The following is a 13752-nucleotide window of genomic DNA, read 5'->3' as shown; positions in this document are numbered from 1 at the left end:
TTGTTTAAATCTCAAACATTTTAACTAATTGAAAATTGCTTTTGAAAATACAATTGTTTAAATCAAATAGATGCAAATAGTTAATTTTTTTAAGTATAGAAATCTTACCTGTTTCTTTTATGCATGACACATTAAGTTTATTATTTGCTTTGTTAAAACGGTGTAGTCCAAATGGATGAAAATTTTAAATGCAATTCAAATGCATAAACCTAAAATTTAGGCCCAAATATTTTGTGTAAAAACAAACGGATAGTTTTATCAGATATCTTTCTGTTAACAGGTCTGTTATACATCCAAAGGGAGCTAGTTTTATTAATGCTTCCATTCATAACAGAGCATATATTTTGAGTTGTTTTTTCTTGCATCGTCACCACCAGATTTCACTGGAATACATCACAATACACAATTAAGATGAACATAAAAAACAATTACAAATCACAAGAATTTATTCCGTTGCTTCTGATAAATCATTGTATGTTTTTTCCATTAAAACTCCACAGAACGTAACAATATTTTACAGCGTGATCACATTAATTATGGACGTTTCTCTCATGGCCCTTTGCCTGCTCAACCACCTGCTCACTATGGTTCTGATCTCCTGCGTACGTAAACAGTAAATGAAGGGGTTTATCAGTGGTGGAATGAGGCTGTAGAGCAGTATGAGAACTATCCTGAAATCTTTGCTGATTTGGATTTGCAGGAAACTGGCTATATACACAGCGCAGCGAGGCAAGTAAAACAGGGCGGTGATGCACAGCTGCGTGCTGCAGGTGGCAAAACTTTTCCAGCGACTCTGAGAGCTCGACAGCCTCATGACAGATGTTATGATATGACAGTAAGAGTAAATGATGAAGGCTAGAGGAAGGAGAAGCACGAGTAGGGCCACACACAGGGCCACCAAAATCTGCTTGCTGTTTTCAGCACAGGCCAGGTTGGTAATAGAGATGTGGTCACAGTAGCATTGAATGATCAGTTTAGGCCCACACACTGTAAAAAATGATTCCGCATTTTAGTTGTTTCAATGTAATTTTGTAAGTTTATACAACTTGTGGTTTCTGAATTTGTTAATTCAACTTAACATGTTAAGTTTTCACTGTCTCAACTAGTCTGCAAGTTGACATAACTAGAGTATTTGCCGCCTCAACTTAAAAACATATGCTGAACCAGTAAGGTTAGTTCTCATTTTTTATCGCGAGATGAGATCACGTGAAGCGCGAAACAAACAGGTCTCTCGCCTTGACTCCTTCATCGGCCATTGCTGGAGAGTTTATCGGCAGATGATTTAATTCTTCCACTATCATCAAATATGGTAAGTAAATATTCGTTAATATGATGTAATAACTTGTAAAATGACATATGAAGTAATCATCCATGTATTGTTCAATATCAACGTTTCTAGATCACATTGGACTGTTGCTAATCCAGTTTTACCAGTTTTACCAGTTTAACGTTACATAGGCTAATATATATATATATATATATATATATATATATATATATATATATATATATATATATATATATATATTAATTATGTGAGAGAGACTGATATATGGATGAATGATAAAATAGCCTAGAGAGCGGGAAAAGCATGTCGTGAAAAATAACGCATTTCTACCATGTTTGTTCACTCTCATGTTCAAGTTATTTGCGCCAAAATCAGCAAGTCTAATCACCATTCAGGCAAAGCAGCGTCGACGCGTGAGTACGACAACAACGAGCTGACAAATAATGTAACGTTAATTTAATGTAAAACTGTGTGAGTGGTGCGGCAGGATTATCAGAATCCTCCGGTGTTCGAGATGGACGCTCCATAACTGAAAAGTTGTTGTACAACTGTCTAGTTTTACTTATTAAATGTCGAACTTAAAAGACTGTGGTCAGTTATGTTTAGTTTATTGTGGGAGATTATGTAACTATAGCAACCGCTTAACCATCGCAGTGTTTTCCCCAGAACTAGTGAAATGCTTAGCAGCTAATACTGTCCTAATAAGGTCTTAATAGTAATGTCAATAAATATATATCCACAAATTTGGTGATAAACTATTATTGATCTAGTCTTGATCTTGATTGTGTATGTGTACTCGGTTTATTAAATGTTAGTTGACTTAATTGTTCTTTTCTTTTGCCCTTGACCAATAAAGTGGAGCAGCAAGTTCTGTTTATTCAAGACAACCAATGAACGCATTGTCAGAAGGCACTACAAGCTGAAGCACTGCCATCATGTAAGTAACTGTCTGCTTCCCTGCATCTATAAAGACTGTGTGTGTTCATTTAGAACTGAGTTTGCTCTAAAAAATACATTTGTCCAGGGACCACACACAATCTGTCCGGCTCTGTGCTGCAGCTTTTACGTTGAACTGTGATCTTTATGCTTTCTCAGAGACCTGTGGCATTACAGGCAGACAGGAGAGTTAAAAAAGGATCCTCCAGTATCTGCTATGGAAAAAGAGGTGGCCGGTTCTTTTTTTGTGAGAGACAGGTAAAGTCCTACACTGCTGAAAATGGTGTTTAGATGAATATGTAGATATATTATTTTGCAGTGTTGTTTAACATGCTGCTGTTATGTTTGTGTCATTTAATATTAGTTTAGATCAGTGCAGAATTCAACATGCTAATTTCACTGGACCTGAGCAAGTCCTTTTATGAGGGTCTTGACTGGCATCTACCAAAACTGTTGTGTCTACCGTTCAAGCACTTTGCTGACATTGCTGAAATGAGGACCATAATGGACAGCCTAGATAAAAATGTAAGTACATATATTTCTACTGTACTTTTTTCATAAACATTATGGGCACTTCCTTTCTTGCCATTTCTGTTGTCGTGCATATTTTTTATTAGTGCTGCAAAATATTGAAGAAAAAAGTAATATGTCATTTGTTAATGCGTATTTAAAATAAATTAAAATTAGTCACCTTCTAGTCAATCATTTTATAATGACATATTAAAGGTGGTATCAGCGATTTCAGGCCCAAACATAAATGATCACATTCATCTAATATTTCCTAACGATCCGCTAGCTGCCCGCCCCATAAGCATGCTGTCAAAAAACCGCGTCTCTCTAGGTAGCTAGGCTCTGAGATCTGCACACAAAAACAGTTGGTATCAACATCACTCAAAACCAAAATAAATAGTGTTCCAACCAATCATCGACAGGGGTGGGTGTTGTGAGGTTTTGCGCTCGTGCACGGCTGCCTATGACGGCTGCACGCGAAAACCTCACAACACCCGCCCCTGTCGATGATTGGTTGGAACACTATTTATTTTGGTTTTGAGTGATGTTGATACCAACTGTTTTTGTGTGCAGATCTCAGAGCCTAGGCTACCTAGAGAGATGCGTTTTTTTGACAGCATGCTTATGGGGCGGGCAGCTAGCGGATCGTTAGGAAATATTAGATGAATGTGATCATTTATGTTTGGGCCTGAAATCGCTGATACCACCTTTAAGTTTTATCTTTGATAATCAAAATTACATTTTGGAAGAAAAAAGTCCCCTGTGAAATCAATTTCTTTAGGCCTTAAAATATTGTAGCTTGATTGTAACATTTTATAATGCTTCATTTAGTGTACAGATGCAAAATGCCTCCGTTTATTCACAGTGTATAGTATTTGACCTAAGTCTCTCAGTTTAAAGGTTTTTTACAGGATAGTTCATTCAAAAATTAAAGTTCTCTCATCAATTACTCGCCCTCATATTGTTCCAAGCCTGTAAGACCTTTAATCTTCTTCGGAACACTAAATAAGACTTGGTGTACTCATGTTGTGTTTAAGTGGTTGAGCTTCAGTGTTGTATGTGTGAAAGCACATTTTGAAGTTTGTCATTTTTTAATACAGCACACAGATTCCGAAGAAGATATGATCGGGGCATGACTCTAGGAATCATCGCAGTGGTGGAAGATGTGATAGACCCAATTCCATGCAACTCTAGTGATGTGGCCCTTGTAATCGAGGAAGCAGTTGTTCTGCGAGGATTTGGTGACATACAAATGACATTGCTTTATGCTCTCAACATAAACTACCCCAGAAAACACCTCAGATACACTTTCGAGGTGATTCATGAACATTGGAGCTGATACCTGCAGTGCAAGAGTGCACTCTCTTAAAAATACATTGTTGAATTAAAGATGTTGTTGAGGTAAGGTATGTATTTCTACAAAGAGCCTGTGTTTTCATCTGTATTTTTTTGTTTACCCATGTTTTTACAAGTTCTCTGCATCAAGGGCCTGACATCATTTTCATTGTTTAACTTTGTTTTATTTTACTTGGCTAAAACATATATTAAGATTTCATGTGGTTTAAAGTTATTTCACAGTTAAAGAGGTATTATTAATGTGAAAAATCTTAAAGTGTTAGTTTAACCTAAATTAAAATTATTTTGTTAAATGTTAGATCTCATGTTGCTCCAAACCTAAAAGACCTTTGTTTATCTTTGAAACATAAATTAAGATATTTTTTTAAATGAAATCTTTGATCTTTCTGTCCCTCCTTTGACATCCTATTCAACTAATACTTTCAAGTTCCAGAAAAGACATCCTTAAAGTAATCCAAGTGACGTCAGTGGTTTATATATTTGTTTACATGCAGCAGTGTCAGCTTTCGCGTCGACACAAGAATCATGTGCTGCTATGTTCTTGTAAACATTTGATGGAGAAAACTATTTAATAAATAAAATGGAATGAAACACTGACAATGCTTCATAAAACCTAGGTTAAACCACTGGAGTCACTTGGATTACTTTAAGGATGTCTTTTCTGGACCTTGAAAGTGCTAGTTGCTTAGGCTGTCAAAGGAGGGACAGAAAGCTCACCGATTTTATTAAAAAGATCTTCATTTGTCTACCAACAATGGAAAGTATTAACAGGTATTAACAGGTGAGCAACTTTTTTTGTGTGAACTGAGACTAAGATTTTTCACATAAATATACCCCCTTGTGAAATAACTTTAAAACACATGAAATCTTAATATATGTTTTAGCCAAGTAAAATTTAAAAAAATTAAGCAATGAGAATGCATGTCAGGTCATCAATGCTGAAAACTTGTACAAACATGAAAAAAATCCCACATGAATACACTTTCTATGCATTTTTCAAATACATTTTTATCTTTAAACTTCATGCAATTGTGATATAATTGTATTCCTTTGAATATGTTGTTTATTCTTAACATTTATTGATTTGTAAGGAACAATAAAACCATTTGTATGGAAAAATCTGTTATTTATTTGGTTGAGTGTGCTATATTGCAAGTTGAGAAAATATGCTAAATTAAGTTCAATGAACATACACTTTAGTACAGATAACTTGAAAATGTAAGTTATCGTATTTCAACTAATATTTAGAAGTCCAGGTAACTTGAACATGTAAGTTATTGTATTTCAACTAATCTTTACAAGTCCAGGTAACTTGAACATGTAAGTTATTGTATTTCAACTAATCTTTACAAGTCCAGGTAACTTGAAAATGTAAGTTATCGTATTTCAACTAATCTTTACAAGTCCAGGTAACTTGAAAATGTAAGTTATCGTATTTCAACTAATCTTTACAAATCCAGGTAACTTGAAAATGTAAGTTATTGTATTTCAACTAATCTTTACAAGTCCAGGTAACTTGAAATAATTGGTTGGCTCAACTATTTTAACTATGTCAACTAAACTTTTTAAGTTGAACATACTTAGTAGATTAAGTCAATAAAACTTAACTGAGTCAAAGCAAAAAAATAACTAAAAAATGTAAGTTGAGTGAACAAATTTTTTTTTACAGTGCAGTAAGGAAGCTGTTGAGTGTGAAGGGTGGCTATTGTGGGAGCGATCAAAGCAGTTACCCAAGCCGTTACGTTTATGATGTACGTGATGCGATTAGTCATAATAACCTGGTATCTCAGAGAATAACAGATAGCCACATAGCGATCAAGGGCCATGATCATCATTATCAGTGAGTTTAATGTTCCAAAATAGTGGATTAGTTCCATTTGGAAGAAGCAAGCATGGAAAGGGGATGCTCCCGCATCAAACAAGTACCTGGATATGATCTTAGGTAAGGCAACAGTGGAGAAACACGTATCAGATATTGCCAGGCTTGCAAGGATAATGTACATAGGCTTCCTGAGGCTCTGCGAAGTGAAAAACAGCACCAGGAAAACAGTGTTCCCGGCCACTGTGGTCGTGTAGACGATGAAGAAAATAGCAGCGACCAGGCCATAGTAGTCTGGATGGAGTCCAGGGAAGCCCACGATGATAAATTCAGTGATTGTCGTCCAGTTGTTCTGTAGCATTTTGCAAAATCTGCAGAGATTGTAGGACAAAAGTGATTAATATTGCATAATAGTAATATTTATAATATAAGCTGAATGAAATATATATATATAATTTTTGAATTGTTAAAATGCTTATGCTTATGAAATGTTTATTTCTGATTTAAAAAATATAGGCTATATATATATTTACAATATTTTCTAAAAACAGGGAGACCTTTAAAAAAGACAAATCGAAAATAAATAAATGATACAAAAAAAAAGTATTAAGGTTGAATGTTTATGGCATGATTATGGTAATAAATTCATTATTAGTAAACAGCATCAGACATTAAGTGAATTTGCACCTGGTATATTGACTCTTTGCCCTAAATGATGACAAAAACATTATTGTGTATCACTTATATACTGTAGTGTTCACTGTTATGTACAGTGTCGTACAGTCATGCACTTTTTTTTTTTTTTTAGATGATGACAGGGTCAGGGTGGCTTTAGGGACTGGATGTCACTCATAGCTCATTAAGTCTTCTACAGGCCTCGTGTCAGCTCAAGTTCTGCTGCCTTTAAAGCCAAATGCCAAATACTAAGAATTGTGAAATTTGTGTTGTTGTTTTTTTTCAATTCAACTTTTTACTCAAATTGGAATGCTAGAAATTACAGACATAAAAGGAGAAATATTTTCACTTGTGGTCTCAGATATTTGGACTGTATATAGAATGGTCATCATTTATTTTATTTTGTTTCATTATTTTAATCAAATGATAGTCGTTCGGTTAACCATCCCTGAGGTTATTGTTTTATCAATGGACACTGAACCAATTGTTGAACCAAAAAGTTTCTTATTTTGTACAATTATATATGTGATAATTAAAATATCAAAATATCTTAAAGTTGGCGTCATCTTTAAGAGTGATACAGAACTTTCATCATATCTCATGGGCTTTCCAGTGTGCGTGTCAGTACCTACATTAATTGGTGTTGTCACTTATCTATTGGATTCCTAAGTGATGATTCTCTCAGGTTTGGTTTCCCATCAGTGCAATCTTTAGGGTCTGTCTGGTTACTCCAGAGAACAAATTAAGGGCATGTAGCCTGAATGTTGACACTTTTCAGACAAACAAAGGTGACAGTGTTTACTGCTCTATGTTACATAGAAACCCTTGGCATCAGACCTCTACTGTCTTCCTCAGTGAGTATCCCTCCTCTCAAAACACATAAACGCCTAACTATTAAATATTAAAATAAATAATAGCTAGATACATGGAAATTGTCACACTACTACCTGCTGTCTCCTCTAACTATAACTCTCATAATCTAGTATATCTAGATTTTGCAAAAAATAAATAAATAAAAAAGGACCAAAAAGGTCCTTTTTAGACTAGTGGAATTTTTCTTTATTACCCTATCTCTATCTGTTTGCGTCTGTAGATTTCAATTGAATTTTCAATTGGAGTTTGATTGATAGGCGACCTGACCAATCATAATCCGCCATCCGCCATTTTTGTTAGTTAGGCAGTTAGGAGAGTTAGCAGATTAACTTTGGAGGATTTGAACTTGAAAAATGAGGTGTACTAACGTCTTTCCACGGTTAAAATAACTTAACGAATTCCTTCTTATGTTCATTCATGTTTATTTGATGCTATAAATTAACTAGAAGGGAGAGATGATCGGTTCACGAGCAGCTTTAACTGAGGCTCTACAACAGCGATATGTCAGACACATTAAAGAGCCACAAAATGGTATTTATTGTTTAAATTTCTTTAAAAAATTACCAAATTTGAATGTTGAGACTGTTTCATATCAAAAGTAACCTGCTCTGTCCTGTCTGTCAGCGCGTTGTCAGTGTCCTCTTTGCTCTGCAATGTATTTTTTCACTGCGTGAGAACATGGTGGGGCGTGAGAGTGGCGTGGCTTGTCGGACATAGCAACAGTAACTAAAGGGGGCGGGTCTCTGCGAACGGTCAATTACACATACTATCATTATAGGCCGTTTTTCTCACGCACTAAGCCAGAAATCTCTACTTAAGCAGCACTAATATGCATCAGACTTATTCCTATCTATATTCTGAAGGTTTTTATAGTGGGGTTTGTTCATGTAACATTTAGATATAGCATTTTATTATGAAAATAACTCTTTACAACAATTTATGGAGTGATTAACAAGAGATATCCCCTCCGCAAAAACCTTTAACTCTAGTAATGAAAGAATTTTCAACCTGGCTGTTACATCTGTCAGCTGCAGGTGCCATCATGTTTCAACTGATCGCAGCCTAGTCCATCCCCATTTCCATAGACTCTGTTATTCCTGGACTTCATTTCCCAGAATCCTTTGCTCATTATTAGTTTATCTGTTTCAGCTGTGTCTTGTTTCAGTATTTTAAACAGTTCCTGGTTTCTTTATATTTATCTTTTCCTGTGTTTTGGATTTCTTGTTCCTGTCTTCCTCTGTGGATTGGATTTGTATTTTGGACTGTTTACATGTGCTTGACCCTCTGCCTGGTATGGACTATGATCTTGGATTACATTTGTTAATAAACTGCGTTTGGATTTTCACTCTGTCTGCTGAATGCTGTCTCACCACCACAACCAAATCATTACACTGGCTTTATCCATTGTTCAGATTTCTTTTCTGCAAATATCTGCAAATTAGTGTATATTTAATTAGATAATGCCTAATTAGCATATTTAAAACAACCATAACAAATCAAATAAAAACAATACAAAACAACTGTCTTAATTTACTGTAATAAACTGAAATAAAGTATAGTGATATATAAGTTTAAATGTATATAAAATGTTTACATTATTCACCTGTGGTGTCTCATATAGTCCAAAGCATCTTAATACCTCCGGTTTCACACAGAAGGCTTAAGCCTAGTCTCAGACTAAAATGCATGTTTGAGCTGTTTTGACTGATAGCAACTTGCACTGAGGTATCTTAAAATATGTCAGTGCCTTTTTTTTTGGTCTCAAAATGCACATCAGTAATGTTTTTTTCTTAGGAACATTTATAAAAACTACTTAAATGTCTTAGGCCTAATTTTGGCTTAATTTATGCCCTGTCTGTGAAACCAGACCATAGTACTGTATATTTATTTAATCACAATCTCCCTTCAGCCTCAAGGGCTCAGTGGTGCCAAGCTTCTAATACACTGATGATATAATTGTATAATATATTATTAATTGCTCAGCTGGGAAAACAAAAAAAAAGTTAATGTACTGTTGATTACCATCCCTTAATTCACATGGGATAACACAACAAAAGATGTATTAATATGTACAAATGAGTATTTTCTACAGCAGCTATCCTTATTGTTTTGGTCTGCTGAGCTACCCTGCTTGAGAGTGTAGCAAGACGTTATTATGATTCAGATTCCTGAGGCCCATAATTTACGTAAAATGCAAAGTAATTAAATCGTTATACACGTACATACATATATTTAAGATATATCTTTATTAATTATAAATTATAGTTATTTTTTTTTGTTACTTTAAACACTTTCAATTTAATGTGTTTCTCACAAAGCTATTGTTTAGCTTTAGAGGATTTGAAATCATATGTTTATGTCAAAAAAATCTGCTTTTAAAGGTACTATTTTTGGGGGGTGTGTGATAATACTTTTTTTGTATGAAACATGAGACTAATTGCATGAGAAAAACGTGACTGCACAAATTTTTATGCAAAACTTAAAAATGTACCATAATGCTGTTCAACGGCACTACTCTTCCCAACATCTCTCATGTTTCCCAACTGCACACTATCAGCCATCACCTGATCAACTGCACGTCAATCACCATGGACACATTGGTATTGACAATTTTTTTTAAATTAAACTTAAATGAACCATAAACCTACCCTGAACTCTACTTTAATGTTAAATTACATTTTAAATCCAAAATTAATTCATAATTATATTTTGACCTTTATTGGTCTTTATAATTCATGATGTAGGTTAAAGTCAAAGACATTTAAAGACAACTTGTTTTGAATGTCATTGTCTACATAATTGGGTGTTGTCACTTATTTACTTCATCACTGAGTGATAATTCTCTCAGGTCTGGTTTCGCATCAGTGCAATCTTCAGGGTCTGTCTAGTGTCTCCAGAGAACAAATTAGGGACATGTAGCAAATATGTTGACAGTCTTCAGACAAACAACAGTGACAGGGTTTATTGCACTTGGTTACATGAAAACTCATGACATCAAACCTCTAATGTGTTCATCGATGAGCATCCCTCCCCTCAAAACATCAGTGTCTGTTTAATAAGAAAATGGTATTTCTGTGTAATTTATATAAAGCTATAGGCTGCAGATTTCATAAACCTAATCAGGCATTTAGAAACTCAAATACATTAGCTTATGTTGTAGTGATTTGCCAGCTTGTGGTCACACCAGTTTGTAACATGGTTCTTGGGCTGAACTGGGCAACAATATTGCTGCCTTATTGAAAAGAAAACGTATGTGTTAGAAATGAGTTTGCACCTGGGGCCTGTTTCAGAAAGGAGGTTCAACCAACTCTGAGTTAAAACTTGAACTCTGAGTTGACTTACCCTGAGATGGGAAACTCTGAGTTTTCGGTTACAGAACAGCTGAAATTAGTTAGTTCAATCAACTCTGAGTTGACTGACTCTGAGTTAAGCGCGTGCACCACAACTATAAAAAGCCATTATCAATGGAGCACAGATATTATGAGTCACCATGGCAACAGCGCCAGACAAAAAGAGGTCTGCACGTTTCTCACCTTTACATTTTAATTAGTTATACAGTGTTGGGTGTAATTAATTACCAAGTAATCTAAATACTGCAATTTAATTAAAGGGATTACTCGTAATTTAAGATAATAACTGTAATTTAAAGTAAAATCTGATGTAATTGCATTAGACAATAGAACAATTCTGTATATTTAACATACATTTTTAAAAGGTATATTTTTTATGTAACCTTCTCCCTCTACACACTTTGGTCAATTCAAGAATAATTCATGCAATTGTATATTGTTTATTTGAAAGCATTAAAAGTGCAGTTTCTTGTCTCTCCTTGTATTGTTCAAGTGGTTGAGGTTGATATGGGATTTAGTAATTAGTAATAAGTTGACATTAATCTAATTACACTGTTGAAGATGTCATTTGTAGTAAGTCATACAAGTAACTTACCCAACTGTTATAATATCAGAGGTGAAAGAACAGTATGTTATTCAACCTAATTTTAATTTTCATGTAGGTACAATCCTGCAGGCATTAAAAGAACATGGCAGCAGCTGAAAATGAAATATAAAAACATAATTCAATCAGGTAAGGCTTGAGCATATCATGGGTGTAGGCTGACGTTACATTTGACATAAATAACTAAATAGCATCCAGTGTGCAGCAGCATTTTTGGCTGAGGGAATTCCTGGAGGGACTTCAGAGCCAGTCACTCCCGAAGATCCAAGGGCCTTAATAAAATGTAAGAGGTTTACATGTGTCATTTTTTATATAGGCTATTTTTGATATTTCCATTTATTTTATTTTGGGTTCGTTTTTTTGTTGGTCCCAACAGATTCTGATGGTATCTGTCTTTTGAAGCCTCCTGTCCCAACAGAACCCCAGGCAGTTGTAAGTAGCCTACTCAATACACCAGAAATTATGATAAATAGTGTTATAAAGTGTAATCAACCAAATGCTCATCTTCACATGACAATGAGGATAAAGAGTTTCTGCTGCCACAGAGAGGTAATGTTAATATTATGTGTCTACACATCACACAATCTACACATTCAGATTTTTTTCACATATTTATGTGGAGTAGCCTATAGAATATAAGTTTATATCCAAGTAGAAACGGGTATTCTGATTTTCATTATATCTGATGTAAAATATTTTCTGGATCGCCTTACTACAGCCAACACCTTACTCATTTTATTAACCGTGTTGTCAATGTGTTTTGACCAAGACAATTTATTGTCAAGGGTGATACCCAATAACTTAGTTTCCTTCACTTGCTGAATAAGTGTTTTATTTATGTATAGTCTAAGCGCTGGTTCAAACCTTAAAGAATGATTTGAACCAAATATTATACTCTTTGTTTTAGATGTATTAAGTATAAGTTTGTTTTCTAAAATCCACTTTCCTATAGTATCGAACTCCTCTTTCAAAATGGCAGTCAATTCAGCAGATGTTGGTGCAGACACATACCGTATACTGTAATATCATCTGCATACATTGTTAATTTAGCACTTTTTAAAACGGTAGGCAAATCATTAGTAAAAATGGAATACATGAGTGGTTCTAGACAGCTCACTTTAGGAACTCCACATTCCACTGATATTCTCTCTGAATAGCTTCCATGAAAAATGACTCTTTGCAATCTATTTACTAAATAACTTTCCATCCAAGCAACTGCTGAAGGTCTAAATCCATAACATTCCAACTTTTCCAGAAGAAGCTTGTGATCGATAAGATCAAATGCTGCTGTAAAATCGAATAAGACCGCTCCACATATCATTTTATCATCCATATCCCTATACCAGTCATCTGTCATTTGTACTAAAGCTGTACATGTAGAGTGTCCCTTTCTGTAAGCATGCTGAACATTTGTTATCAGATTATTTTCTGAGAAGTAACCTTGTATTTTATCAAATACTGCCTTCTCTAAGATCTTACTTAGCGCTGGTAACAAACTTACTGGACGACTATTAGGGCCACTAAATGGTATTTTCCTATGAAGTCCACTTGTGTTTTCACCTTGCCATGCTGGAGGGGTTTGTGTGTCCTAGTGACCTTGGGAGCTGCATTGGTAGGGATTCAGATCCCTGGCAGGTTCAGCCATGCTGGATTGGTCTCAGGCGAAGGAACAAACTAAGGACAACACCTGGTCCTGCAGGTTGAGGGTTAGGTGTGGGGCCAACATCCACACCCGGTAAAAAAAACACCATTCTGTTACAGGATCTGTGACAATTGCAAATAACAAAACAGAGCCTGCAGTGGACTCGAGCCAAACGGCACAGCCAACTTGCAGTATGACAACTTCTGACCAAGGCCACCAGCAGGATGTTAGGAGTGTGAAAGACTGTCTGCTCAGCCCAAACGTTAGATCCACGTTGGAGCATGGAATGTCCGAACCATGTAGAATGGGAACCACTCTGTTAAAGGATGATCAGAGCATGCTGCGATGTAATCTCACCATCATACAGTGATATGGACCAACAAACGGATCTAAGGAGGAGGACAAAAATGTCTGGTATGAAGTATAATAACACAGCCTCTAAAGGCACCGTCATGATATGCTGCTGGTAATGGGCAACATGTATGGTAAGATTGGAACTGACAACCGCAACTGTGATAGAGCTATGGGAAAGCCAAGACTGTGGGGAAATAAATGACAATGGCATCAGACTAATTGACTTCTGCTTGGACAACAAACTAGTGGTCAGAGGCATCATCATCCAACATAAGGACATCCTCAAGCTGACATGGAAATCACCTGATGGTAACACGATCAACCAGATTGACCACAACCTGAGCA

General features: G+C 35.4%; 2 protein-coding genes across 5 annotated transcripts; one reads left to right on the top strand and one right to left on the bottom strand.

Annotated features, from left to right (window-relative positions):
* Positions 1–514: 514 nt before the first annotated feature.
* Positions 515–6270, bottom strand: LOC309489620 (olfactory receptor 1E16-like; the record flags this gene model as incomplete). Its single annotated transcript, XM_082158481.1, has 2 exons — positions 515–985; positions 5764–6270. 2 exons carry the CDS (start codon positions 6268–6270, stop codon positions 515–517), a joined length of 978 nt encoding a protein of 325 aa, XP_082014607.1.
* LOC309489628 (uncharacterized protein) lies at positions 1007–5203 on the top strand. 4 transcript variants are annotated; one of them, XM_082158494.1, is made up of 6 exons: positions 1007–1309; positions 1645–1701; positions 2145–2225; positions 2384–2482; positions 2594–2749; positions 3835–5203. In XM_082158494.1, the coding sequence occupies exons 1-6, from the start codon at positions 1307–1309 to the stop codon at positions 3868–3870; spliced, it is 432 nt and encodes a 143-aa protein (XP_082014620.1). In that variant the 5' UTR covers positions 1007–1306; the 3' UTR covers positions 3871–5203. The 4 variants fall into 4 exon arrangements, 3 of the variants coding, with proteins under 3 accessions (XP_082014620.1, XP_082014621.1, XP_082014619.1); XM_082158495.1 differs by lacking the exon at positions 1645–1701 and having other exon boundaries at positions 1009–1309; XM_082158493.1 differs by lacking the exon at positions 1007–1309 and having other exon boundaries at positions 1548–1701.
* Positions 6271–13752: the final 7482 nt, after the last annotated feature.

The sequence above is a fragment of the Leuciscus leuciscus genome, assembly GCF_965113295.1.
Source record: "Leuciscus leuciscus genome assembly, chromosome: 24".
Taxonomy (NCBI): domain Eukaryota; kingdom Metazoa; phylum Chordata; class Actinopteri; order Cypriniformes; family Leuciscidae; genus Leuciscus; species Leuciscus leuciscus.
The sequence above is the reverse complement of the archived record's forward strand: the minus strand, read 5'-3'. Positions and strand labels throughout refer to the sequence as shown.

What these genes read in the sequence shown, in the direction of transcription:
- LOC309489628 (XM_082158493.1), top strand. Translation starts at nt 1,636, where the DNA reads ATGTTCAAGTTATTTGCGCCAAAATCAGCAAGTCTAATCACCATTCAG. An exon ending in AGGCAAAGCAGCGTCGACGC is followed by an intron (nt 1,702 to 2,144) that starts GTGAGTACGACA and finishes TGACCAATAAAG; the next exon opens with TGGAGCAGCAAGTTCTGTTT. An exon ending in AGCTGAAGCACTGCCATCAT is followed by an intron (nt 2,226 to 2,383) that starts GTAAGTAACTGT and finishes ATGCTTTCTCAG; the next exon opens with AGACCTGTGGCATTACAGGC.